The sequence below is a fragment of the Pteronotus mesoamericanus genome, unplaced genomic scaffold (assembly GCF_021234165.1).
Source record: "Pteronotus mesoamericanus isolate MK-2021 breed Mesoamerican mustached bat unplaced genomic scaffold, CSHL_Meso_final contig_730, whole genome shotgun sequence".
In the NCBI taxonomy this organism is placed as follows: domain Eukaryota; kingdom Metazoa; phylum Chordata; class Mammalia; order Chiroptera; family Mormoopidae; genus Pteronotus; species Pteronotus mesoamericanus.
This window is the reverse complement of record NW_026555246.1, coordinates 332,984-360,037: the sequence shown is the minus strand read 5'-3', so window position 1 is coordinate 360,037 and position 27,054 is coordinate 332,984. Positions and strand designations below refer to the sequence as shown.

Below are 27,054 nucleotides of genomic sequence, written 5' to 3'. Positions count from 1 at the left end.
TGATGCCAGTCCACACAGATTGCCCTGCGCCTCCGGAACCCCCCACGGCTTCAGCGGGTGACAGCGGAGCCCTGAGTCCCTGGTGTGCCTCCAGCCTGCCTGATCCGGATTGTCCTCCGTGCGCAGTTCCCGCGGGCTTCGCGCCCCTGCGCACTGCTAATCCGGGCCACTTTCCGCCCCAGCCACCAAGAGGAAGCCTAGCGCCTTCCCCTGTTTGACTCCTTTATGAGCCGCGCAGCAGAACCCAGGGCTGTGCCACTTTCCAAGCTGCCTGACTCCCGTACCCTACCAAACCTCAGACTTTTTTTTTCAATCTTAAATTTCTTGAGACTTGTTTTGTTTCCTAACGTGGTTTATCCTAGAAAATAGTCCATGTGCACTTGAACGTATATTCTGCTGTTTTGGGGTGAAATGCTCTGAAGACATCAATTAAATCCATCTGATCTAGTGTGTCATTGAATACTGCTGTTTTCTTGTTGACTTTCTGTCAATGGGGTCGTAAAATCCCCCCCTGGGACTCCAAACCGCAGACCTCCCTGCTGCGTTTCAGGCCTCCCAGCCTCCAGAATGGCCCTGACGGCCTCCGAAGTTGCGGTCAGCCTCTGCGCGCGCCTCAGCTCCACGAGCCACGAACTGGACTGATAAAGCCTGCGAGCTGGGACAAGTCCCTGGACTCGGGGTACCAGACACGTCCCCGGAGGTCAGAAGTGGTGTCCGGGCCTCAGTGTTAGCAGATTTGTGGGTCGGAGCCGGGCCAGAAGACAGGACTCTGGAGGAGACGGGAGCGGGGTTGAGGGCGGGGGACGCGTAGCGAGCGGAGGTGAAGCGGGGAACCGACTGAGCTTTGTACAAAGTACAGTGCTACGTACACAGGCAGGTGACAAGGTTCGGACAAGCTGTCTGGGGCTGGAACTCTGCCGAGCGCGCCTTGGGGCGGGACCCGGGGGCGGGGCGGGGCTGGGCCGGGGCCGGCGACGATGGCAAGCGACCTATAGCGGGGAGGGAGCCGAGCGCCGCCGGGCCCCCGCGTCGCCCCGGGCCCCGCCCCGCCCCGCCCCTCCAGGCCCGGCCCCCGCCCCGCCCCCCACCCCAGCCTTTTCCCCGCCGGCCCTTTGCTGGAGCCGAGCTGGGAGCTGATTGTGATTACCTGGCCCTCGCAGCGTGTGGTTCTTTTATTGGCGCCGGTACACCACCCCGCCACCGACCCCCGGTGCACTCGGTCGCCCGCTCCCCCCAGGTAAGCGAGTCCCTCGCTTCCAGAACACCGCCCGAGACGCCGCCCTCGCGGCCAGCTCGGGCCCCTCCTCCGCAGCCATGGCGGTCCCTGCCCGGCCCCCAGACGCAGCTGCCTGGTCCCCCATCTCCCTACCAGGACTGCATCTCGGGGCTTTCCATCTGGTCCCAGGCCCGGGCTGCCTCCTCGAGAGAGCCCCGCTCTCCGGAGAGCGCCGGCGCCGCGCGCGCTCGGGGACGCGGGTGCGAAACGGGCGGAGGCACGGGGGGCAAGCCCGGCACCGTGACCCGGGGGAATCCGGCCGTGTGCGCGCATGGAGCGTCACGGGAGTGTCGGCCTGGCACCAGCAAATCTGAACGGAGCGCCGCCTGGGTGCCACCGACGTGCCAGTGTTGGGGATGCAGACGGCTAGGAACCGCGTAAGCAGAAACAGACCATTCCAGCCCCTGCTACGTGTAGGGAAGGCAGCGCATCAGGGCTATGGGGTAGGTTAGGTCAGGGAAGGCTTCTTGGAGGAAGTGTCACCTGAGTCTGAGTGGCCAGTCAGCGAGGGCTTTTTAGGTCCACGAAGCAGAAAGATTGTGAGGCAGCGCCCACAGCCTAGTGTGTGTGCTGAGCAAAAAAGAGGCCAGCGTGGCTGAAACGCGCGGATTGGAGGTGGGGAGAGGTTGGCCCGGGCCTCGAGGATGGATGGCGAGGAGTGTGTGGTTGCCATTCTTAAGCCTGTGGGGACCACAGGAGGCTTGGAACAAAGTGCGCGAGGAAGTCCCATTGGATCTTAAGAGGATCCAGCAGCCGCGGTGGGCAGAACAGATGGGAGAAGGCTGCTGCTTTGGACCCGACTGGTGGGGTGGTGGATACTAGGTGAACTGAGCGGCCACCGTAGCAGAACATCATCCGTGTCTCCTGCCTGCAGCAGGGGCATGAAGGGAAGTGCCCAGAGGGGATCGCTGGCCTGGCCGCTGGGAGCTGGAGGGGCCTTTTATGGCCTGGACGGAGAAACTGAGGGAGAAGTGGGTGGCGGGGGGGGGGGGGGGGTGGACCTATTGTGGCTGATTGTGACTTGCAAAACCTGTGAAGTGCCGCCTGCTGAGGAAGCCCAGGCGAGGCCCCAGCGGGAGCCCCCACCGGCCCCACCGAAGAGGCCTGGATCTGTTGCATGGGGTCCCCAGAGCTAGGAATTCTGGAGCAGGGACTGTCTCTTTGAGGCTCTGCATCCCCAGCCTCAGTTCAGTCCCCTTCCAAAAGCAGCTGCTGTGAATAAACCAAGAAGTGCCTGGAGCCTCGCTTGGCACACCTGGGTCCGGCAGGCCTAGCCAGGCTGCAGGGAGGAAGCTGCTGGACCTTCCTTGCCTCCCAGCTTACCTTGCTCCCAGCAAAGATTTCTGGAGTGGAGAGTGATGAGGCTGTGGAAATAAGCTGGGAACTTTGGTCCTTGAACTGGCCTTTTGGCCCCAGGGAAAGTTTTCTGAGCCTCAGTTTTCTCATCTGTAAAATGGGCAAGCAATTCCTATCCCTGGGAGTGTTGCTGGGGTCAAAGGAAGCCTTGGTTCGGAAAGAGCCACCCCAGTCGCAGCCTCATGGCTGGGGGAAGGGGAGGCCTCCAGTGCCCGTGGGAGTTCACAGCCCCACGAGCCTCAGGAGCCTCCATTTCTCGCTCTGAGAAATGGGCGTGAGGGTGTGGAACTGCACCCTCCTCCAGACCCAGGCCGCTTGCAGATGGAGTGAGTCAGGCGCACAGTGTCTCCAGCTAGCCCAGTGCCTGGCACGGAGGGAGAGCTGGCCCAGGAGCCGCAGGGATGAGTGTCATCGGCAGGGCAGGGGGCAGGGGGCAGGCCTGGGGTCACTCCCCCCCCCCCCCCCCCCGCTCCACTGCCCCTGGCGAACCCACAGGAAGGCAGGCGTGGGAGTCGGGAGGCACGGTCCGTTCTTATCTGGGCACTGCAGGCTGTCCCCTTTCCGGCCGTGGTTGAGGCTGTCTGGGTGTTGCAGCTGACCGGCTCCTGCCAGCTTGAGTGGCTCATTGCCCTCAGGTTAGTGACTTCACCTCCTCCTCCTGTCTTTCAATTTCTTCCCTGCAAAATGGGAATAATAGCAATCACCACCTCAAAGGTGAGCACAGAGCCCAGCTGGTAATAAGCATCTGGTAAAACGGAGGACGCCTAGGGGGGAGGGAACCAGAGGAGTGGCCTGATTCAGCCTGGGGAGGGGTCAGGAGAGGCTTCTTGGAGGAGGTGGTTGTTGGACTCATTAGTAAGGATGAGTAAGAGTTAATAGGCAGAGGAAAAGAAGAAGAAGAGTTAGTGGGCAGAGAGACCAGGGAACTAGGATGTGGGGGGAGACACTGCGGGGCGCGTGGGGTTGCAGCGGGCAGGAGCCCGAGCTTCACCCGCGTGGAGGTGGTGGAGGTGGTGGCGGCGGGCGGTGGTCCAGGTCAGGGTGGGGCTGGACCAGGGGGAGGCACTGATGTGTGAGGAGTGGGTGGGTCCTGGATAGACTTGCCTTTGGGTGGGATGCGGAAGCTGCTGACTGGGGAGCATGTTCACTTACAAGTCGGCAGTCTGTTTCCAGCATCTGGAAATTGTGGCGCCACTGGAGGCCCTGGTGGTGGGGAGGGGTGAGGCTGGGTCCTGGGCAGGCGCTGGAGAAGCAAGCCTGGAGCCTGGGAGACATTCTCACCTTGGGTGTGGGGACGGAGTTTGGAAACCAGGAGTGGGTGACACACCAGAAGCCAGGGGAGCAAGGGCTTCACAAAGGAGGAAGAGCTCGGCCCCCGCCCTGTTTCCGAATCCTCTGCCCCAACCCCTCCCCTTGGCTGCCCCGGCTGCCCCGGCGCCCCCAAGCCTTTCAGAATGGGCTTTTCACGGCCACCCTTGAATCTGCACTTCAGACCCAACCTGGCTCTGACCTCAGTGGCAAAGAGGAGGCCTCTCTCCTCCCTCAGCCTTGGCTTTGTGCCTTTGTTAATGGGGTGCCCTCGCACTGAACCAGCAGGAGCCTGACTTTCTCCCCACCCCTCCTGGGCTTTCAAAACCATATTTTGCCCAGAGGTCCCACAACTGTATTGAGCAGGGGTCAAGCCCCTGCCAGCCATGCCCTCGGGACCCCTCTGCCTGGCTCCAACCCCCTTCCTCCCGTCTGCCTGCTGCCTGTCGTTCACTCATTCAGCATATTCTTAGGACGTGTCTGCACCAGGAGACAGTGGGGACTAGCAATGAACAAAGCTAAATCCACCCCTTCCCCTGGGGCTGACGTTCTGGGAGGGGGGAGCAGGGAGGTGATGAGGTGGTGAGACCCGCAGGATGAAAAGGACCCAGCCAGACTGGGGGTGGGGTGCGGGGGTGGGAGGGGTGTCTGGAGGAAGAACATTCAAGCAGCGGGGCTGGCATGTGCAAAGGTCCTGAGGCAGGGCCAGGCTTGGCACGTTGGAGGTAGAGTAAGGGGGCTGGTGTAGCTGGAGCAGAGTGAACAAGGGGGAGAGTAGAGGGCGGGGCAGGGGGAGAGACCGAGGCTCTGGGCCCCCAGTGCAACAACAGCTAGCCTTTGGGGGGGGTCCTTGCCCCAGGCCTGCCTTGCAGTTTGTGGGGGAGGGGAGGTTGCTTTGGTACTGTGTGCACAGGTCATTCTGCTCTGGAGTTCTGGAACCCTGATGGCTGAGGGGCTGGCAGGGGGAGCGAAGGCTACCCTCTTCCCCCTGCTCTGGGGGCCGGGGTGGGGGTGCTCAGCTGATCTGGGAGACCCTCTGGAGGGGCTGGCGGGAGTAGAGGAAAGTAGCCAGGGAGCGAACAGTGATGGGGTGGGGGGTGGCGCATGGCACTGGTGCCGCTGGGCTGCAGGCCGGGCAGGTCAGACAGGGCACAGAGCGGGCTGTGAGGGCTGGCTGCGCCCAGAAAGGTGACGGGAGCCCTAGGGACGCAGGGATGGCCGGCGGGGGCCTGGCTGGGCCTTCAGGACAAGCAGCAAAAACCTAGGCAGGTGTGTTTTGAGGATGGCCCTGCCACAGCCCACTGCCACTCGCTTTCCAGGTTGAGGAGAAAGGAATCGGCATGCCCCCTCACCCTTCCCCCCAATCACCCTGCGAGGACAAGGGCCTGCTCACCCTCCTCACGCCCACCACCAGCCCAGGTGCGCCTCAGGCCCCGCCGGCTTCGGGAGCTTCGGACGCTTGGACCCCAGAACCTTAATCAGAGGTGCTGCTGAACTAGGGACCCACAGGATTGGGACTGTCCCCTTACCCTCCACCCTCCAAAATGGGGCTGGGTGCACCTCTGGGCAACCCCCTTAGGCCCTGGCGCAGCTGTGGCTGCTCCTGGCAGGCGCCGTGGGACCACAACTGGAGCAAGGGAGTCAGACCAAACTATTGGAAGACGGCAGGGACAAGGACCTTGAGTGACAGGAGGGAGCAGGCAGGACAGGCTCTGGAAATGTCTGCCTCTGGGTCTCATTTCTCCACCTGAGACACTGGTTAGACGCTGGCTGCCACCACCCTGCCCTCACCTCTCCCCGCTCTCCTCTCTGTCCCAGACGCCCAGGCGTGGTCTCTGCACCGCGAAGCCACCATGGGAGGCCCTGCCTCAGGGCCTTGGCACAGGCCGATCTCTCTGCCTAGAATGCGCCACTCTCATGGCTTCCCCCTCACCTCCGCTGCTCAAATATTGCCTGGTCAAAGCGGCGTCCTCTTTAAAACCTGATCTCTTTCCCTTTCTTACCTTTCTCTCTACGACCAGGCATCATGAAACAAATTAATAAAAGATGGCGTTTGCCGCCTCCCACTCCCACCCTCAGGGAGTTAAGGCTCTGGATGGGGTGGGATCCCTGTGGTGGTCTGTACCCACCATAGAGGATCTCTGTGTGTAGCCCAGGAGCTGGCACACGGGAGGCACCCAGTGAATGTGTGTGAAAGGATGACATGCAACCCCGACACTTCTGGCTACCGCCTGAGAGGCCTGGCTGGGAAGAGGGTGAAGTCGGCAGGGAGGGTACATAGAGTATCAGGCTCTGGAGAACAGTGGGCTGAGGTTCGAATCCCAGCTTGCCACTTCCTCCTCTGTGCCTCAGTTTCCCAGATGCAAGATCTGCACGACAGAAATACCTGACACCTGCTGACTGGGCACCTGCTGACGCTTCCTGGGGGCTTAGCTGGAGACTGGAAAGAGTTGGGGGCAAGTCAGACCCTGGAACAGGACACTTAGTACATTCCCACATATTCCTAGAATTTTCAAGAAATATGCTGGGCCCTGGCCAGTGTGGCTCAATTGGTTGGGCGTCATCGCACAAAGTGAAAGGTCGCCGGCTGGATTCTCGTGCAGGGCACACACCTGGGTTGTGGGTTAGGTCCCCTATCAGGGCACGTGGAGGAGGCAACCAATCGATGTTTCTCTCCCTCTTTCTCCCTCCTTTCCCTTCTCTCTAAAAATAAATAAATCTTTTTTAAAAATTTAAAAATAAAAAAAATGGGTTGCGTGAGGAGGGTTCCTTTACTTCGGGTGGTTGGAGCCTCTCTGAGGAGCTCATATATTTTTTTTTCCTCTCCATGGATTTTGAATCTTTTGCTTTTGGATACAAAGAAAACTTTTTTATAGAGCATTTTCTAGGACAAATGCCATGACCCTTTAGGATGTGGGATAGCAGAACCATTTTCCAAATAGCCAATTTCTTTTTGTTGGTTTAATTTATTAATTTTTTTTTTGAGAGAGAGTGCCATGCAGGCATCGGTCTGTTGTTCCACACATGTATGCACTCATTGATTCTTGTATGCACCCTGACCGAGGATCGAACCTGCAACCTTCCTGTATCAGAACGCTGATGCTCTGACCAGCTAAGCTACCCAGCCAGGACCCAAATGGCTGATTTGTAACAAATAAAGTCCAATTTCCCCTCCAGTGCCATGTGCCATGTTTTCTCTGGCACTAAGAGCCTCTGGACTGCAGGATATGAGGAAGTGCTTGGAGGAGGTGTCAGGCTGTCCGTCCCTACCTGTGCTTCCAAAATGCAGTTCTTCTCATTACCAAGGCAACAATTTGGAATTTTGAAACTGTTGCCTTTTTCACACCACAAAATTCACAGACCTGGCAGATGTTTTGAAATTGGTGGGGCAGAGTGTGTTTCTTCAATCTAAGAGCCTGTCAAAATAACAGGGAGCAAGACCTCTACCTGCAGCCTCCGTTGTTCCTAGATTTGAAGCAGGCTCTGAGGGTTAAGGGTTTCCAGAACATTCTCCAGGGCACAGCGAGCGTACTGATACAGCAAAGGAGATGCTTGCAGTGACTTCCGCGCTGAGTTTCAGCCTGTTTCAGCCTTGGACCATGTTCATCCGGTACCCGAGTGAGCATCGCCAGCTGAAATTTTAGAAGTAGGTGAAATCCAGAAAGTACAGGAGTCGCTTGGCCAGGAATGAGTGTCATCTTGTTTGCACTGGGTTTTATGGACACTGGCGGTGCGCCGCACTGCAGCCGGCTTTCTCTTGAGGGGATGGAGGGCAATCTGAAAATAAATGTAGTTGAGGAACGCGAGTGAGCCTTTTGAGGAGACTGGTGGGCATGTCCTCGCACAGGGGGCACAGGGCTGGGGAGGGTAAGGCTGGAGCTCAACTGTTCTGAGGCCCGGCTGTCCCTGGCCAGAGCTGGGGACTCAGCCTAGCCTTTCTCTCAGTCGTCCGTGGTGGTGAGCTTCTGGGCACCTGTCATGTGCCATGTGCTGGGGACATGGTGAGGTCAGGCCCTATCACCAGGCTACTGGGGAACAGACAAACGTCCCAAAAGTTCTGAGAAAGGGGGTGGTGGATAGGAGAGGCTGGGGGAAGGACCCTGACCCAGGCTGAGGGCACCAGGCAGGCTTCCTGGAGGAAGTGTCTGGAGAACCGTGGTGAAGAGCCAGAAGGGGTCTGGCAGGCAGAAAGGCAGGGCGTTGCTGGTGGGGGCGATGGGGACAGGTATGTTCAGAGGCCCGAGGGCGCGCCTGGGTGCATGATGGAGGGTGGGGGTGCGGAGCACTTGCAGGCTTTCCGGCGGAGGGTCTGGTGTGCACAGGGGAAGGGGAAGGAAGGCGTGGACGCCGATGGAGGGTGGCCTGGGCGGAGGCCGCAGCCGTGGGCGTCAGCAGAGAAGGGGCCTCTCCAGGGTGGACACGGGAGACGGGAGCCATCGCAGGTGCCATCGCAGGACTTGATAAGTACCTGAGTGTGGGGGTGGAGGGGCCTGGGACGGCTCCTAGGTTCCCATCCCCCATCACGGGACGGGAGGTGGGGTCATCTTGACCAGGAAGCCTCAGGAGAACGAAAGTGTGTCCTGTGGGTGGCGGATGACTGAGGGTGAAGGGCAGAAGCCCACACGGGGTTTTTTATTTCAAGTGTTGCACTTTCAGTTTTAGAATTTCCATTTGGTTTATTTTTATAGTTTTCAGAATTTCTGCTATGTTTTTATAGTTTCTGCTTCTCTGCTGAGGTGTCTGTTGTATTTTTTCGTTCGTTAGTAGGTCATTTTTCTTCAAATGCATAGTAACGGCTTTTACCATATCTGCTCATTCCAGCATCCGGTCACCTCGGGGTCAGTCCCCACTGATTTTCTTCCCTCTTGAGTATGGGTCGTGTTTTCCTGTTCCTTTGTATGTCAAGTGATTTTGGATTGTATTCCGGACATTGTGAGAGATACGTTTCAGAGACTCTGGATTCTATTCTGTTGCTGCTCTGAAGAGCACTGAATTTTTTTTTTCTTTTTTCTTTTTTTTAAACATCAGGCAATTAACCCATCTGGCCTCAAGCTCCAAAGTCTGTCTCCCTGGGGTGGTGACAGATGATATTTCAGTCTCTCTTTTAGCCCCAGCTGGGCTGGTTGGAGTCTTTCCTGCCTATGCATGGTTCAGGTTCGCACAGAGTTTTTGTGTAGGACCTGGAGCTCCTTTTTGTTTTTAAAATTTATTTATTTATTTATTTATAGAGAACGCAGGAAAGGGAGAGAAACATCAGTGTGTGGTTGCATTGTGCACCCCCTGCTGGAGACCTGGCTTGCAACCCAGGCATGTGCCGGACACTGGGAATCCAACCCTTTGGTTCACAGGCTGGCGCTCAGTCCACTGAGCCACTCCAGCCAGGGCTGGAGCTGCTTTGTTAGGCTCTATCTCTTTAACATGTTCCACTCATTGTTGAGCTGCTGTGGTCACTGTAGGCTCTGTCTTCTTACTTTTCAAGCCAGTTTCTATTTTCAGTAGTGACAATAAAAAATGGGAAACGCATCCCATGCCTTTTCCTTATTCCAGGCACAGGCTCCCATCCAGTGTCTCGGCAGTTTTGGTCACCCTGGAGCGGTACTGCCCCGTGGCGTTCTGCGCGTGAGGCCCCCTGGGTGCGCTGCTCAGCGCAGTGGCCACGGCAGCTATTGAGTGTAGACACGTGCAACAGAGGAACTGTATTCTAAATTGTATTTAATTGCAATTAATTGAAATGTAAATAGCTGGATATTAGGCTAGTGGCTCCCACAGCTGACATTGCAGCAGCAGAGCTTTCAGATGCAGAGAGTCCTCACTTAACATTCATGGGCTTTGTGACTTTAAGTGAAATGACTGTGATGAATCCAATTTACTGAAGGCTAATTGATATAAGCGAAGAGAAGTTCCTATAGCATCTCACAAGGTTATAACGAAATGTTGTTCGGCGTTCTCTGTTTAATGCACGGTCCAGAGTCGGAGGTCATCACGGGGAGGGCTGGTCTGGCGCAGCCGCCCCACTGGGCCCACGAGCAGAGCCCTCCCGGCTGTTTTCCGTTTTGTACACTGCGTAGCAGGCCCTCAGTGTCTGCCTGCGTTTGCTTCTGTTTTTTTAACTCCATGATCCTGCCAAGTCAGTGAACATAGTGTTTTCTTCTCTTTTTTCCCCCCTTCTGATAATTTTTAAAATTGTGGTAAAATACATATATCAAAAATGGGCAGTGTTTAAGTGCATAGTTTGGTGTTAGGAATGCTCGCGTGGTTGTGCAGACTCGTGCGGCTCTCTCCGTCTTGCAGAACAGAGACTCTCATCCCAGTAGGCAGCAACTCCCCTCCCCCCTCTGGCCGCTGGAACCCACCATCTACTTTTTGTCTCTGTGGGTTTGACTCCTCCAAGGACCTCCTGTGGTGGAGTCCTCTAGTATTTGTCTTTTTGTGACTGGCTTGTTTCACTGAGCAGGATGTCGTCAAGGTTCATACGTAATGTTTCATTGAGTGGAGTCCTGAGGTTCCTGATCCCCAAATGTCGGACATCAGAGTCGCTGCCAGTTTTCGCTGGGAGGGCGGGAGGGCGAGCGGGAGGACGCCCAGGGGCATGAGGAAACCTCAGGAAGTGACGGGGACCCTTGAACAGCGTGCGGGTTAGGGGCTCTGGCCCCATGTGCATCTGAAAATATGTCTGTAACTTTGGACTCCCCCAAAACTTAACTGCTAAGAGCCTACTGTTCACCGGAAGCCTCACCAGCAGCACAGACAGGCGACACATGCGTATTTTGTACGTTATATGTCCTAGATACTGTGTTTTTACAATAAAGTAAACAAGAGAAAAGAAAATGTTATTAAGAATATTGTTAAGAGAAAATACGTTTATAAAATTGTACATACCTATCAATACTGTACGTTTACATCATCTGCTTACAGGGTGTTAGACATCTGCGTGTGCCGTGGACCCACACAGTTCAAGCCCATGCTGTCCAAGGGGCAGCTGTATTCAGTGGCTTGCCTGAGGTTACAATTTCATGGTTGTGCACATACGTTAAAACACATTGAGTCACACTGGAAACATGCCGTTTCTTACATGGCAATGGAACCTCCATAAAGCTGTGTTGTGTTGATTGTGGTGTCCGAGAGAGCTGCCCTGTACCCCCCACCCCATGCCCTGCCCCAGCCCTGGGCAGGTATCAGTCAGATCTCCCTGCTGGCTGTGGGCGCTCATTCCCCCTCAGACTCCAAGAGACCCCACCCTCTCCCCCCTTCAGTCCTTGGAAGCCCCCAAAGGGCCCCCAGCACACGCCCGTGCTGGCAGACACAGGGGCCCGAGGTCTCCCCGGCGCTCGCTGTTTGAGGAGGTGCAGAGCCAGCTCGCTTTCTCCACTCCATGGGCTCTGGCTGCGGCCGGAAAAAAGCTCTTAAGAAAGGCTGCGGAGGGTGGGAAGGGCAGAGAAAGCCTCTTAAGTAGAGAATTTAATCCGATCCAGGTCTTGAAAGGCCAGTAGGAACTGGACCAGGGAAGGGGGTGGAAGCCTTTCTGGCGAAAGGCTGATGCAGAGGCCTGGAGACTGGACCCCTGGGGAAGCTCTTGGGCCTCCTAGGACCCGGGTGTGGGGTGGGCGGGGCAGGGCCAGGCAGCCGGCCCCCGGCACAGCTGATGAGCAGCCCAGGGCAGGCCTCGTGGTCCAATGTCGGTCCTTTAATTGAGGGGGTGAGGGGACTTTGGTGAGGAAGAGTGACCAGTGGGCTGGGGATGTCAGGGGCCTGGCTCAGCTCACCCTGGCCCCTGAGCCTTCAGTGTGGTGGGGCGAAGGGGGTCCTTGCTTTCTGGGGAAAACGTGACAGGCAGAAGCAGGCCTGGGAGGCCCCCCAGGGCCCTGTGGCGCTGACCCCCCCAGCAGCCCCTGGGGGGCTTCTGGCCCTGGCTCTCCCTTGCTGGCTTAGTGACCCATTTCCGGTGGCTTCTGGCTTTGAGCCTTAGGCTTCCCAGCGTCCGGGCAGATACTACACCTGCTTGATGGGGATGGATCTGAGCTGCCTGTTGAAGAACGTGGCTTCTTTTTCTAGAGCGTTCGACCACCGAGGTGAAGTCTAAATGTCTGCCCGTCAGCGTGTCTGTTCTCTCTCACTCATCCCCTTAGCGTTTAGTTGGCACCTACGGTTGGGCCAGGCCCTGTCTGAGGACACAGCAGTGACGAGGACCACACCCACGCCTCCGTGAGGCAGGCGCCTTGCAGAGTGAGGCAGGCAAGTAAGAAAACGGATCAACCGAGATGACAGGGTAAAGGAAGAGAACAGGGAAGAGAGATGGACGAATAAGGTGGCTTCTTCGGTAGTGATCTGAGGCTTCTCCCTGGAGGTGACGTGAAGGGCGGGACCGACCTCGGCACCGGGCCGTGGGGAACTGCACACACCGAGGCCCTGGGGCAGGAGTGAGCTTGGCGAGTGGAAGCCCACCAAGTAATCGATGCAGCGAATTGAGCTGCTGGGGAGAGGGGCGTGTAGCTACAGGGCAGGAGTGTGTCTAAATAGGAGGGGCTGGGGCGAGGTGGGACCCTGGACTTGGGGCCCTTCGTTGGGTCTTTGTGGGAAGCAGCAGGGTAGTGTCCCCCGGACTGGCTGCATCTCTGTCAGCAGCAGCCTGCGGGGACCCTGCTCGGAGACATCCAGAGTGGAGGAGCCGGGGCCCCATGCAGGGGCAGCTGTGATTATCGACAAGCAGTCCCCACACAGCATGTCACGTGCCCTTTGCCGGGGCCTCCAGCTGCAGGAGCTGGGTGACGCGGGGCAGCAGGCCGGGCTGCGAGGACCGGGCGGTTCGGTGTCCTTGTGTGTCTGCCTGTCCCTGAGCTGGACCTGGACATTGGAGTCTGAATTGATTTCCTATTTCACAACTCAGGCCAGCCCTGTGTTTCCAGCTAGATTGAAAATAAAACAGAATGAGTCTGTGTGCACAGCTCCGCTCCGCTGAGGCCTTAGAGGGGCCGGGGAGGAGGGGCCAGATGGGCTCCAGCAGAGCCCTGGGGCAGGCCAGGGACTCTGCGCTCTCCTGCCCCCCTCGCTCCTGGGCGCACCAGCCCTAATCTCTCTCTGTCCCCCCGTCTGGGGGTATTTTTAGCCACCAAGAAGGATTATCAGAGTCTGGCTCCAGGTGGCAGGGGCAGGGCTGGGACTAAGGCCAAAGAGGCTTCAAGATGCAGCTGGACAGGGAGACCCAGGGTGGGCCGGACGGTGACGGCAGTGAGGCGGGTGAAGGCTCAGGCCGGTCAGGCTGGCCCCGCCGCCCACGTGGCCTGTCTCCAGATGACCCCTCTGCGGCCTTGGCTGAGCCCAGCCCGAGCTCATTAGCTACAGCTTTCAGGGAAGGTGCCTTTGCAGAGGCCAAGGCTGTTCCGGGAAGAACCACCCAGAACCTGCCGCAGGCCCGCACCCCTGCTTCCCAGAACGCCCCAGCCCGCCCCCCGGCTCTCCACAGCTAACAATGAGTAACTAGACTTCACCTCACGCCCCTCCGCCTGGGCCTCGTTCCAGCCTCCCCACACGGAAAGGCCTGTTGTGACTCCATTTTACAGATGAGGAGATGGGGGCACCCAGCTGCCAGGTCAGCAGCCGAGGTCTCACGACCGGTAAACGGGTGAGACGGGAGTCCTAGCGGCTGCAGCACCAGCGCACGTGTGCATGGCAGCAAGAGACCCGACCGTACCCATTTCTCAGACGGGGCCGTCAGGACCCAGGGGACGAGCGTCCGTCTGAGAGAAAGATAAAGAAGGCCGAGGAGGGGTGCCGCCCTGAGCCCCGCCTCCGCCGGTCCCTTGGGAAGAGGGCCTCTGTGGGGACTGGGGGTGGGAAAGAGGTCGGGTCTTGCTGGCCGTGGGTGCCCCGTTCACAGCCGCCCGGGGCTGGCCCTGTGCGCCAGATTCCGGCCCCACCCAAGGTGGTGAGGAAGTGGAGGCCCCAGGCTGGGAGCATGGGGGAGGGGACTCCGCCTGGTTGCTGGGCTCTGGACCCTGCTCTCCCCAGACCAGTGCCGCCTCTTTATCGAGGGGGCAAAGCGGGCGGGGAGAACGCACCGCGTTGGAGGGAGGTAGGGCTTCAGGGCCAAGAGCTCTGCAGCGAGGGTAGGGCTTGTCGGTCTGAAGCCCCTTGGACAGCGCTTGGGTTTGGAAGGTGCTTTTCCAAAGTGACTTCGGGGCCAGACAGGGCTGGGCCTGCTTCAACTGAGGGGCCGGGGGTTGGAGGTTGGTCCTGTATCCTTCCTCCGCCCCTCACCGCCTCCCAAAAGGCTGCCGACTGGCTCCCAACGCCCCGGTGAGTGGGCAGTGCTTGAGTGCATCCAAGGTTGGGGCAATCGGGAGGTGCCTCCAGGAGAAAGTCACAACTCGGCGGGGTTTTAAAGGATATGTAGGAGTTTGCCAGACGAGAAAGGTGAGTAAACCCTGCAAGGGCAGGGACCTTGCCCGCTTTCCCCCCCGTTTTGTGTCCTCAGCACCCAGCCCGGGGCAATAAACATTAGGTGGGCATCCGAGGCAGAGCACGCCTTTGCAGAGGCTGGGTGTGGAATGGTGCGGCGTGAGGGGGCAGAGCGCCAGGCACTGAGAGCTCGGCTTGAGGCTGGGTGTGCGGCAGAGGCCTGAGAGGACGAGATGCCGTTGCTCTCCTGTGTTCTCCCTTGTCCCTGAAGCTCATCGAGACGTGCGAGCACCATGGCTTTGGGGCACCCCCACCTGGGCACCCCTGGGTGAGGGACGAGCGTGGGGATGGGGACCTGGCCTCCCACCCACTTCCATCCGCATGTGGTGGGGAGTGTCTCAGGTGTTTGGAAGGGCCCTTGGGGAGGAGACTGCAGGGGCCCTGGGTGGAGGCGTGAGGCTGGGGAGCCAGGCAGGGCGTGTGCCCGCGCGCCCCAGTGGGCGCATGGGGTCAAGCCAGCCTTGCCTGTGCGTGAAGATGGTTTCCTTGCTGCCTCGCTGGGAACGTCCCATCTCTCTATTCTGCCTGGGTCCTGTGGGTCGAAACTAGCCATTTCCACACATCCTTGATTCTTGATCATTTACCAGACTGCTGCCTCCTGGTGCCCTGCCCCCACCAGAACGGCCAGTGGCCGTGGCCGCTGCCAATCACTCATTGACCCTGAATGCAGGGTTCCCAGGCGTGGCCAGGGCTGCTCCTTTATCCACAGCCCCAGTCCCATCCGTCCCCACAGAGTTAAGCGTGAGCCCTGCCCCCGCTGTCCCCTCCCTCACAGGGACATCTTGGCCCCCTCCCCCCACCCCTGGCTTGCTTTGTTCAACACAGAGCCCAACTCCTGCCCCCAAATCCCCATCCTGGTTCACCCAGTTCCTCAGACTCCAAGAAGTTTTCTTTTCTCTGTATTTGACTTGTGATATTGTGACTTATAAGAAATACAAATTCGGTTCTTGTTACCAGTCCTGGCACAGGGCTGCTAAAGCTGGGAATTGAGAGTGACAAAGGTATCTTGTTATGTTACCACGTTGACTTTTGAAAGCCCCTTGGTCACCTAAGGATTGTCACGGGACTGGACCAGGTGCCATGTGTCAGAGGGCTGGAGCTGAGTCCCACCCAGGGCCTCCCAGGAGAGGCCTGGAGGGCGAATCGGTCACCGGTAGCTGAGGAGTTCATGTGGGGCCTGTGTAGGGAAGCTCCGGGCTGTGGACGCGGGGAGGTGTGGCGGGGGCACCTGGGCAGGGCCTGGCAGCTCCGTGCCCGTCCCCGTCCCAGTCCCCGTCCCCGTCCAGGCCCCGCCATCTCCTCCATCAGGCTGCGGCTGAGCTTCAGCCTGCAGCGCAAGGCAGTGACCTGGCACGTGGCGTTTCTCTGGGTGCTGCAAGTCACTCCAGCAAACTCATCGAACCGGAGAAGGGGTGGTGGGAACCTCTGATGCGTCGTCGCCCGTTGTGGGTCAGAAGTGCCGGTGACGCTGAAGTAGGACAGAGCCCTTAACCTGTGGGCAGCGGCGCCGCCTCCAGAAGGCGTCAGGATTGAGCCGAACTGTGGGACGCCCAGCTGGTGGCAGAGAACTGCCTGCTGGCGCAGGGAGGAAACCCCGGGTCGGACCTCAAGTCGGAATCGTAGCCTTTAAAATACAAGTGGTTTAATTTGCACAGAGAAAAGGGCCCATATCGTGGATACACAACTCGGGGACTTTTTTCACCCAGAATAGCGTCCGGATCCGGAGACTGAACCTCCCAGCCCTCTGCGTGGCCCCTCAGGTTGCCACCTGTGCCTGAGGGCACCCCCTCTCCCAGTGGCCTGCCATGCGGCAGGCAGAGCAAGGCCCCGTATCCACCTGCTAATCCCGGGACCTGGGAACGTAGTACCTCGCTTGGCGAAGAGGAGTTGAGTTTGCAGATGGAATTAGGGTTGCTAACAGGCTAACTCTGACATGGGAGATGCCCCTGGGTTACTTGTGGATCCCAAAGCAATCTCAGGGGTCCTTTTAAGAGGGAGGCGGGAAGGGAGAACAAGGGACCATGGTTCCCGAGGGACCATGCGGTGCCTCCGAAGCTGGAAAAGGCACAAAAACACATTCTCCCCTGGGGCTTCCAGAAGGATCGCAGCCTTCTGGAAGCCCCACGGGAGCTTCAAGGTTAACATCAGGTTAACTTCAATGTTAACCTGGCAAGATCCTTTTCAGACTTCTGACCCTCAAAACTCTTAAGAGAATAAATCTGTATTGTTTTAAGTCACAAAATTCAGCAGCCACAGGAAACCAATATAAGCATCCTAGATAGGTTTTGCCTGGAGTTGAACTTGACATAAATGGGATTGCACAGGCCTGCTTCTCTTCTTTTGGCTCCTTTCTTAAGGGTATTCAGCTCTTGGGGGCTCTGCCTCCACAATGTCCTCGGGAATGTCCGCCCACTTACCGCACCTGGACAGCCCACAGCGCCCCCTGCAGGCCTCCCCCATACTTCCTGCACGGCACCCCGTAACCCATGGCTTGCTGTCTCGTCCAAAATATAAGAGCCACAGAACCCCAGGCTCCACAGGCAGAAGTGTAAAATGGTGCGTCCCCCCAGAAAACAGTTTGACAGTCGCTCATAAAGTTAAGCACGAGACTGTCCCGCGACCCAGCAGTCCCATTCCTGGGACTGGCCCAGGAGGCCTGCAAGCTCCTAGTCACACAAGACCAGGATATGAGTGTTCAGAGCAGCTTTGCTCATGATTACCCCAAACGGGAACCATCTCAAATGCCCCCCAAGAAGTGAATAATAACCGATTGTGTTATATGCCTGTGGTACCTGCAGTTCCCTATTTAAAAGGAAAGCTGCTATAGTAGATGTGACAACATGGATGAGCCTCAAAAACATGGTGCAGAGGGAAAACAGCCAGACACAGACATGGAGAGTCTGTGGTTCCATTTATGTGAAATTCTGGAACAGGTAAAAGAGCTTCCTCGCAGGCCCTCTTCTCCATCTGACAGGCACTCCCACCCCAGTGCAGATGGGAAAAACAAATTGGCACATCCCTGGCCTGTGTGGCTCAGTGGGGTGGGTGTCATTCTGCAAACCCAAAAGTCGCCGGTTTGATTCCCGGTCAGGGCACATGCCTGGGTTGTGGGCCAGGTCCCTGACTGGGGGCACATGAGAGGCAACCGAAATTTCTCTTGCACATCAATATTTCTCTCCCTCTTTCATCCTCCCCCTCTCTCTCAAAGTGAATAAATAAAATAATTTTTAAAAAATTGGCACAGGGTGTCTTCTGGATGGCCGAGTGGGCAATCAGCTGGGAAAAGGTGTGGGAGAACTTGGTGGGAAAACAAGAATGTTTGTGGTGGGAGGTTGGGTTACACAGGTACGTGCATTTGCCAAAACTGAGCAACTGTACACTCAAGATCAATGCATTTTGCTCTAGTAAAATTTACCTTGAAAGAAAAAAAAAAAAAAAACCAGCCATGAGCAAATATTGAACCCTAGTTATGACTTGCATGCTGAAATACTCAGGGGTAATATGGCTTTGCTGCTGCTTTTGAAATGCACCCAGAAAAATCAGATTGGCGGCTGGGTTGAGGGATGGGTGGAAGCACAGGCAGGTGTGTGATGGAGCATTTGGGGCAAAGTGTCAGTGGCAGAACGAGCAGGACGTTCCCTGTGAACTCAGCTTTCCCGTTGGGACCATCCCCTACTTCGTGCCCACAGGCCCTGCCCAGCGCCCTCCCCGCCCCCCCCCCGCCCCCTCGCCTGCTCTGCTTCCGCCACACAGGCTTTCCTCCGGATCCCCAGCACGTCGAGCGGAGTCCTGCCCCAGGGCCTTTGCCCAGGCTGCTTAGGTCTCTGGGAAGCCCCTCTGTACCGCCGCCGCCCTCCCCCACGTAAAGTCAGGCCTCCGCACCCCTAGGTCTCCGCTCAGATGGTCTCCTCAGAGAGGCCTTCCTTATGCCCCTTTTAAAGTCAATGCCACCCTGATTTTTTCCCACTAGACCACATCACACTGTGTTATTTCATTTATTACAAATCTATTTATTTGCATATCGGTTGCCCCTCCTGCTCAGCTGGGAGCTCTGTGGAGGCAGGGATGTGTCTGCTTTGTTCCTGGCTGTGTCCTCAGCACCCAGCCCAGGCTGGCATGTAGAAGTCACTCAGAGAACATCTTATGGAGGGAAGTGGGGGGTGGAGGGGCAGATGAGCAAAGGAGTGAACAGACTTCCCAAGCGGGGGCTGGTGTGAGGATTGGGTGCTTGTCTTAAGACCCTGAGGAAGGGAGGGTCTGCGTGGGCTGCCGGGGCAGCTGGGCTCGCGACAGGCTGGTCCCCCGCAGCTCTTGGTGGAAAGCTCAGCGTCCCTTAGTTACTGCGCCATTGTCCCGAGAGCTCCGTCTTGCCATTGGTTCTCCTGCGCAGCTGCTGCCCGTGGTCTGGGGTAGCAAAGGAGACAGCGGACACTCACACCTCCTGGGGAGCCCCCCTGGGGAAGGGTGGCTGGGGAGGGAAAAGCAGATTTCCTTAGATTCTCCATCTTGGGGCTGCGTCCAAGGCACCTTCCCACAATGGCAGGAAATCTTCCTGGACATTGGAGAACTCAAGGCTGTGACCCTGCCCAGCCACCCCGTTCACTCTGGGCCATCATTTTCTTGTCTGTAAAGTGCAGAGTAGTAACTACTGCCGTGGGCGGTGTTGGCAGGAGTCAGCGGGCCTCAGGCTAGGCACTTTGTGAGCCTGGCCAGGCTTGAGCTGAGAGGTAGACACATCCTGCCCTGGGCGTGTAGGTGAACTTCAGGTTCAGAGAGGTCAAGTCATTTGCCTGAAGACACCCAGGCCAAGTTTATCCTTAACCCCTGCTGTAATGAACTCCAGGTTGCCAGGCATCGGGGGAGCGAGGGCCAGGTGATGGGCCCCCCAGTGTCACCCAGCCTGCAGGCTGGGCCCTCCCTTAACGGGGCCATCTGTCCGCAGGATGTGGTCCAGTCTGAACGAGTGGCTGTGGCAGGACAGGTTCTGGCTACCACCCAACAGCTCGTGGGCTGACCTGGAGGACCGGGACGGCCTGGTCTATGCCCACCCCCGGGACTTGCTGGCGGCCCTGCCCCTGGCGCTGGCCTTGGTGGCCGTGCGCTTCACCTTCGAGAGGTGAGTGTCCCTCGTGGCTGGTGTTGCAGTGTCGGCCTGTGCTGCGGCCTTCGCGTGGTTTTGTCCTAATGTGTCCCTGGCTTTGAACCAAATTCCTCCTCCTCCATCCCGCCCCCAGCTCCACCACTCAAACTGCTCTGGCCTCTGAGCGCGGCTTCTGGGAACACTGGCCATACACCGAGGGGTGCGGCCTGGAGGGCATGCGCCCCCTCGATGGCCAAGGACAGGCCTGCGAGGCAGGTCAGGCAGCAAGCAGAGAACCTCCTGCCCACTCGTTTCCTGCCTTCCTCAGCCGGCAAGGCAGCCCCTCACCCTTACCGCCCCTTCATGCCCCGCTCTGCCCAGCCCCCATTGTTCCTGTCTCCCTCCCTCCTCCTCGGGGCCCTCTCCGCTCAGCCCCAGCCTCCTGCAGCCTGGCACCAGCGGAGTCTATGCCCCCTGCCCTCCCAGCAACCTCTGGTTGCCAAACCCGGTGGATTCCCAGTCCTTTCTCCAGTGACCCAGATGCTGATCCATCGGAACGGGTTTTCTCCCTCTTCCCCTGGGCATCCTTCTCCAGGGCGTAGGCATCCCTCTCGGGGTCCCTCCCCTCTGTCCCAGGTAGTCCCACCCTTTCCCCTGTGCCCAGGGCTGTGATCACAGCTCCTCACTGTCCGCCCCCTCCCAAGGTTCCTTTGAGGCTGAGGGCCCTCCCCTTTCTCCACGCACACTTCCTCCTCCGCTCCTCACACCTGGTCCTGGTTCGCCATCTTGGCTGCCACCTGGCCTTTGCACAGGCTCCCTGCAGCTCCTTGGAGGCTGAGCTCCCGGGAGGCCTGCCCTGCCCCCTCCCCCCACGGAGCCCTTAACCCCTCCCACCACGGGGGTCTCCCCCTGACCACGGGGGCAGGGAAGCAGTCCACTTACTGCTTTGTGTCACCCACTCGGAAGGAGCTCCGGCGGCGGGGTGGGGGGGTTCCCCGGACACGGGGACTCGGGGACGCCCACTGACGAGTTTACTTACCAGGCGCCCTTCGAGCACCTCCCTGTTCCAGCCACTGCTCTGAGCAGCTGGTGTGTCCTAATCCACTCTGCGCTGCTGTTACCGTCTCCACCTCACAGAAGAAATGGAGGCACAGAGAGGTCGCATGACCTGCTTGATGTCACACGGGGGATAGGCCAGAGGGGACTGAGGCTTTGCCCGAGGGATCCTGGGAGGCCCGGCGGGCCAGGCCTTGAGGGGTGTGGGGTGGGGAGTGGCGGGGGGCCCGCCCCGGTTCGCTGCTGGAGCCCAGAGCAGGGTTTGCAAGTCTAACTGGTGGCCCCAGCAGAGGTGGGGCGTCATTCCAAGGGCATCGGGTGGAGTGATGGGGATGAAATGCAGTCTTGACCCCTGGTCTGGGAACCCCCCTGGTGGGCAATGTGGTGATTGACCAGAGTCCAGCTCCTCCAAGTGTCGTCCCCACCCCCCCCCGAGTGGATGAGGCTGGGAGACCGGAGACATGAGCAGGAGCCGTAGCCCAGGCGGGGCCAGACCAGGACCTAGGCCCGCAGGACACAGGCAGTGAGGGGACTCTGACCCCTAGTCTGGGATTAGCTTGAATGACGGTGATGGGGCCAGCCCAGCTCCGTTTCCTACACTCCGTCGACGCAGCAGCCAGGCCGTCCCCCAGGGTCCCAGGACACGGCCTGGCCCTGCCCAGTCTGGTTCACCGCCCGTAGCGTGCGTGTCCCTCCCCCCGCCCCCCCCCCCCCGGCCTGATGAGCCCTGTGTCCTGCCCTCAGACTTGTCGGCCTGCCCCTGAGCCGGTGGCTGGGTGTGCGGGACAAGGCCCGGAGGCCGGCGCAGCCCAACGCCACCCTGGAGAAGCACTTCCTCGCGGGAGGACACAGGCTGCCTGAGGTGAGGCCCCGCCGCCCGCCGCCCTCCTCGTCCCCGCCTGCCTGCGTGGCCCCTGTGTGGATGGGGCCTGGGGGTGGCAGGCGGCCCACTTGATGGGGACAGAGAGAGACCGGGGCAGCCTACCCCCCGCCCACCAGACCCCAGTCAGTGAGCCCCCCCGGCAACGCGCAGCCCCTGGGAATGGAGAGGGTCAGGGGGACGGGCGCCCCTCCTGTCCCGGGGGAGAGCGGAAGGCCTGCGCGTTCCGGGGGCTCTGCAGTCTTGTGACCCCCTCAGTTCCGTGTGCGGGTAGCTGCCTGCTGGGCAGGTCCAGGCTGGTCCTTGGGGAAGAGGGAAGGCAGAGGTCTTTCAACCCTGGGCGCGGGGCTGCAGCTCCTGCAGGACGGAGAGCCTTATGATCCCTGTCCCTCATCAGTGCCCCTGCAGGCAGGGGTGGGGGACAAGGTCTCGGCTGCCTGCCCGGAGCAGGGGTGAGACCACACTGTTCTGGGGGGTGCAGGAAAACCTCTGTGGGGAGCTGCTCCTGGCCCCCATCGGGCCTGTGAGCAGGGCTGGGTTCTCATTCAGGCCCGACTCTTCCGGGGGCTCCACCCCGTACTCCCCTACTTCCCGGTCTTCACAGGTAGGCAGCTCCACAGGTCGGGACGGGGCAGCAGAGCTGGGCCCCACCTGTCCCCGGACGGGAGTGGGAAGCCACCTCTGTGACCCTGGCCCTTATCCCCCCTCCCCAGCCTCAGATGGCTGTCCTGGCCACCCAGTGTGGCCTCACACTGAGGCAGACCCAATGCTGGTTCCGAAGACGCCGCAACCAAGACCGGCCTTGCCTGACCAAGAAGTTCTGTGAGGCCAGGTCAGGCAAGGCCGGTTCTGTGAGGGTGGGGCTGTGGGGGGGAGGGTCTGCTCTGTCAGCAGCTGCCTCATGGGCTCCCTCCCTGTCTGCAGCTGGAGATTTGTCTTCTATCTGTGCTCCTTCTTTGGTGGCCTCTCGGTCCTCTGGCACGTGAGTGTTCCTGACGGCTCCCCGGCTTTCCGCCTGCCCCCAAGCACCCTCTGTGGGCCGGGCGGCGTGGGGCCAGGGGCGTGCAGGCGAGTGGGCAGAAGGAAAGGAAGCGTGTGCACAGAGGAGAGAATTCAGGGAAGCCAGGCAGATGTTCCCTTTGCAGGAGCCTGTGGGGCCCTCCCATGGGTGGGGCTGGGGTCAGGCAGCGAGTGAGCGCCTGGTCTGGAGTGAGAACAGAGATGTAACCGGGAGGGACACAGCAGAACCAAGGGCCAGGGGAGCCCCAAGGAGGCCCTGGGCCCTGGGGGAGGGGCTGGGGCCTGACCTTCGGGCAGCCTCACATGCCTGTGTCCTCACAGGAGTCATGGCTGTGGAGGCCAGTGACGTGCTGGGACAGTTACCCGAATCAGGTGAGTGACAGGGGTTGCCTGGAGCTGGAGGGAGGATCGGGGTGGTCAGAGTTCGTGCGGCCAAGGGTAGCAGAGCCGGACCCGGACGAGACACTATAGTCCCCTCCACGTCCTGCTGTCTGTTCCGGCCTCCCCCACATGACGGAGAGGGGCTGGGCATCAGGAAACTTGGAGGAGGAGTGGACACGAAACCCCTGCCCTTGATTACCTCCAAGGATAGGGAGCTCACACCTTCTCTCACTGGGATTCCAGTGTCCTGGTTTGGGGCACACTCGGGAAGGCCCTGAGGGAGTTCCCACCCCCTCAGCTAACCCTGCCCCACCGCCCTGTACAGCCCCTGAAGCCGGCCCTTTACTACTGGTACCTCCTGGAGCTGAGTTTCTACATCTCCCTGCTGATCACTCTGCCCTTCGACATCAGGCGCAAGGTGAGGCCCTGCCAAGGGTCCCACGGGGGAAGGGATGCCCTGCAGAGTGAGGGTCCGGTTTCAGTTGGGGAAGGAAGGCCTCACCAACCCCTGGAGATCCCCAGGCAGGAAGTGTGGTGCCAACCAAGCCCCTAAGAGGGCCCCGCCCACCCTGGCTACCAGCCTCGGCCTGGCAGTGACCCGCCGTCTCTTGCAGGATTTCAGGGAGCAGGTGGTGCACCACGCCGTGACCATCACCCTCGTCACCTTCTCCTACAGCTCGAACCTGCTGCGCATCGGCTCTCTGGTGCTGCTGCTGCATGACGCCGCGGACTACCTGCTGGAGGTGGGCCCAGCCCCCCTCTCAGAGGCCCTGTGCGGCCTCCCCGGCCAGTAGATAAGGCGCCACCCCTCTCAGCTGTCCAGTGAGGTGAGGCCCGCCCACTCAGCTTCCAGGGAGAGGAGACTTCACCCCAGGCAGCCTTGCTGGTGGATGAGTCCCAGCCCCTCTGTCTCGCTGAGAGGTGAGGCCCCGCCCTCTCAGGGAAATGAAGCTTCTCCGAGACCACTTAGCCCCTTTCTTGGCAGTTCCTGGAGCTAAGCCTCACCCCATGGTGCCTTTTCCCCTTTTCCCGGGAAATGCCCCTTCCCACCTGGTTCCCCGCCACCCCCACCCACCACCTGAGTCCTTCCCTTTCTGCTGTCTTCCCCAGGCCTGTAAGATGTTAAACTATGCGCATCACTGGCGCTTGTGCAACTGGCTCTTCATGGTCTTCTCCTTGGTCTTCTTCTACACCCGTCTGGTGCTTTTCCCCACCCAGTGAGTCAGCCCTTTGGGGGGCGCGGGGCAGGTGGGGGGCGCAGCCGGACCCAGGCCTACCTCGCCCTCAGTTCCGGCCCCGGGAGCAGGGGGTGTTAGTTGTGAGGCTTCCAGGAGTCGGCACAGGAGGGCTCCGTGTCCCCAGCCCGCAGCACAGCGAGGGCCCGGAGGTGAAAGGGACAGAAGCTGGCTCAGCCCTTGTCCCCTGGGTGCCTGGGACATGGGATGGGTGGCAGGGCCGGCCGCCAGCTCCCTGAAGTCTTTGCCCAGGGTATTTATTCACTGAGCCGCTCCCAGCAGGAGGAGCGATGTGAAGATCTCTGCTCACTTGGAGCTGACACGGGGAGGATTAAATAAATAAAGCAAATAAGTGGAACATAGAGCGCACAGGGAGTGGTGATCGTGTTAACGAGAAGGTACAGACAGGCACACGAAGTGCGTGGGTAAACTGGAATTGCAGGGATGGCCGGGAACGGCGTCTCTGGCAGTGTTCATGCAGAAAGGCCGCGGTGAGGCGAGGGAGCCATGCTGAAGAGAGCGGAAGAGGCTTCCGGGCAGTGGGAACAGCACAAGCAAAAGCCTCGAGGCTGGGCTGTTCTGGTTTGTGGGGGAACAGCAAGCCCATATGGCAGGAGCAGAGCAAGCTAGGGGAAGGGAAGGGACAAGACTGGCTGTGCAAGGCCTCATGGGCCGCGGGAAGGACTTGGGTTTTCATCCCAAGCTAAGTGGAGGAGGATCCTGAGTACAGGAGGGAGGAGACCTGACTTGGGTGCTCACGTGCGCCCTCTGGTGGCCACAGAGAGACAAGCTGGTGCGAGTGCCTCCCCCCAGCCAAGAGCTGGGGGGGCCCAGACAGACGCTGCTGTGCTGAGCGATGATGGGACTGAGCCAGTGCAGGTGAGAGAAGTGGGGGGACCTGGGGAACCACTCAAGGGTCATGATGTGGTTTTGAGCTCAGAGTTGTTCCTTGAGGATCAGGGGCTCAGCTCTGTTCAGAAAAGTCGGAGAGGAAACAGTGGGCACACCAGCTTGGAGAGATGTGAATGTCCGGTGTTTGCGGCCATGAGACTGGAGGGGTCATGCAGGGACCAGGTGTGGACAGAGATGTTTACCGGTCATGGGAGCCTGCAGAGGAAGCAGCCGTGACCCGGGCAGGCGGGAGCGCGGGCCCCGAAGGCACCCCAGGGAAGGGCCTCAGGGAGCAGGGAGGGCCAGCGGGGAGCCAGGCCGGTCCCTGGTGGCCTTGCAGCTGACCTTGGTGAGGGTGGCTAGCGGGGAAAGCCTGCTGAGTCGGGGAGGAAAAGAGCCTGAGAAGAGAAGGAAAGGAGCGAAAGGACCACCGAGGAGAGCAGCTGGAATACTGAGTGCCCCCTTGGGGCTCATGGCTGTGCCCAGTTGTAGGTATCTGCTGTAAGCTTGTGCGATCTCATTTAACGTGTAACCAAGCGAGGGGGGCACTTAAATGCCCAGCTGAAGAGCATAGGTATTATTCTGGGGGCAGTAGGGAGCCGTCGGGAGTTCTGGAGCAGGGGAGGCCCCAGAAGTTCGAGCTCCCTAGGACCAGGGGCTGGAGCTGCTGGTGAAGCCCACAGCCCCCTCCTGTCTGCCCGCCCGCCTCAGGATCCTCTACACCACGTACTATGAGTCCATCGCCAACTCGGGCCCCTTCTTCGCCTATTACTTCTTCAACTTACTCCTGGTGATGCTGCAACTGCTGCAAGTGTTCTGGTTTTGCCTCATCCTTCGTATGATCCACAGCTTCATGAAGAAAGGCCAGGTAGGGCCAGGTGCAGGTGGGCTCCCGCGTGCTGTCCTGGAGCCCAGCCGAGCCCCGCCCCAGCCTCATGCCCCTTGTCTGTTTCCCAGATGGAGAAGGACATTCGCAGTGATGAGGAGGAGTTGGACTCGAGCGATGGGGAGAAAGCCCAGGAGCATCCGCAGCTCAAGAACGGGGCAGCTCAGGGGCCCAGGACGGCCCCTACTGATGGCCCTCGGAGCCGGGCAGCGGGGCGGCTGGCCAATGGGCACACTTTGGCCACGTAGCTGGCCAAGGACTGACTGTGGGGTGGCTGCATTGGTGGCTCTTGGGCCAGCTCTGTGGAGACAGGAGGGCCCCGGCCCCAGGGCTGGGGACGCGCCGATGATCTGTCTGCAGCCCCTTCCTTGGGCATACGCGGCGGTGGGCGGCGGCAGGGTGCTGCGGCCGCCGGAGCTGCCACTGGGCTGCAGTCCAGGGACTATGAAGAGCTCCGGGGTGAAAGGAGTCCAATAAAACTTGAACAGAGCCAAATCCTCTGCCTGAGTTTGTGTCCCTGTCACAGCTCCTCAGACGCCCCAAGGGAGCCAGGACTCCGTTTACATACTCCCTGACAGGGAGCACTCACTGCCACCCAAGACACATGCTTGGTCCCAGGGGACCCAGACAGCAAACAGCCCTTGGAGACTCCCCCAGGCAAGTTCCTGAGTTCCAGCCAAAGCCTTAGCCAAACCACCCCCTTCCACCCCAGGGCAGCCTTCAGCCAGCTTGTCACAGACCCAGCTCACAGATGACTCTGCCTGAGGTCACAGAGGTCAGAGGCCAAGCAGGAGGGCAAAGGGGAGGTCCATGCCTAGCCTTGCAGCCCTTGCTCCGTGCTCTCTGGGCCTCCCTGGGGGGAGAGAGAGGGCCCATGAGTAGGGACTCCCGTGGGCTTCCCAAGGGTCAGCCTGGGTGAGGTCACTCTCGTCCAGAGCCCTGCAGGAAGGCATTCCCCTCTTCCCCAGCTGAGACAGGCTGAGGCACGGTGTCCCATACACCAGAAATCCCAGCCACAAGGCCCCATGCAGGGCCGGAATATCCTGTCTTCAGGGGGACAGCAGAAAGGTGAGTTACAGAAAAGAAGTAGTAGGAGTTAGCAGAGGAAGGACACTGTGGGGACAAGGGGGAGGGCAAATGTGTTACAGACAAAGGGCAGGCTGCAGAGAGAACAGGATCAAAGAGGAGCAGATCTGAGAAGAAATGGCGAAGAGAGGTGGCGGTGGAAGA

General features: G+C 59.5%; 1 protein-coding gene across 3 annotated transcripts; it reads left to right on the top strand.

Annotated features, from left to right (window-relative positions):
- The first annotated feature begins 1,105 nt into the window (after positions 1 to 1,105).
- On the top strand, positions 1,106 to 26,319 carry CERS4 (ceramide synthase 4). 3 transcript variants are annotated; one of them, XM_054583357.1, is made up of 11 exons: positions 1,106 to 1,237; positions 19,338 to 19,511; positions 21,276 to 21,393; positions 22,125 to 22,243; positions 22,336 to 22,393; positions 22,753 to 22,803; positions 23,138 to 23,230; positions 23,427 to 23,555; positions 23,923 to 24,029; positions 25,650 to 25,806; positions 25,896 to 26,319. In XM_054583357.1, the coding sequence occupies exons 2-11, from the start codon at positions 19,339 to 19,341 to the stop codon at positions 26,070 to 26,072; spliced, it is 1,182 nt and encodes a 393-aa protein (XP_054439332.1). In that variant the 5' UTR covers positions 1,106 to 1,237; position 19,338; the 3' UTR covers positions 26,073 to 26,319. The 3 variants fall into 3 exon arrangements, with proteins under 3 accessions (XP_054439332.1, XP_054439334.1, XP_054439333.1); XM_054583359.1 differs by lacking the exon at positions 1,106 to 1,237 and adding an exon at positions 1,579 to 1,653; XM_054583358.1 differs by lacking the exon at positions 1,106 to 1,237 and adding an exon at positions 14,243 to 14,350.
- Positions 26,320 to 27,054: the final 735 nt, after the last annotated feature.

Coding starts and splice junctions, on each gene's coding strand:
- CERS4 (XM_054583357.1), top strand. CDS start 19,339: ATGTGGTCCAGTCTGAACGAGTGGCTGTGGCAGGACAGGTTCTGGCTA. Junction 19,512..21,275: donor GTGCGCTTCACCTTCGAGAG/GTGAGTGTCCCT, acceptor TCCTGCCCTCAG/ACTTGTCGGCCTGCCCCTGA. Junction 22,804..23,137: donor GGGACAGTTACCCGAATCAG/GTGAGTGACAGG, acceptor CGCCCTGTACAG/CCCCTGAAGCCGGCCCTTTA.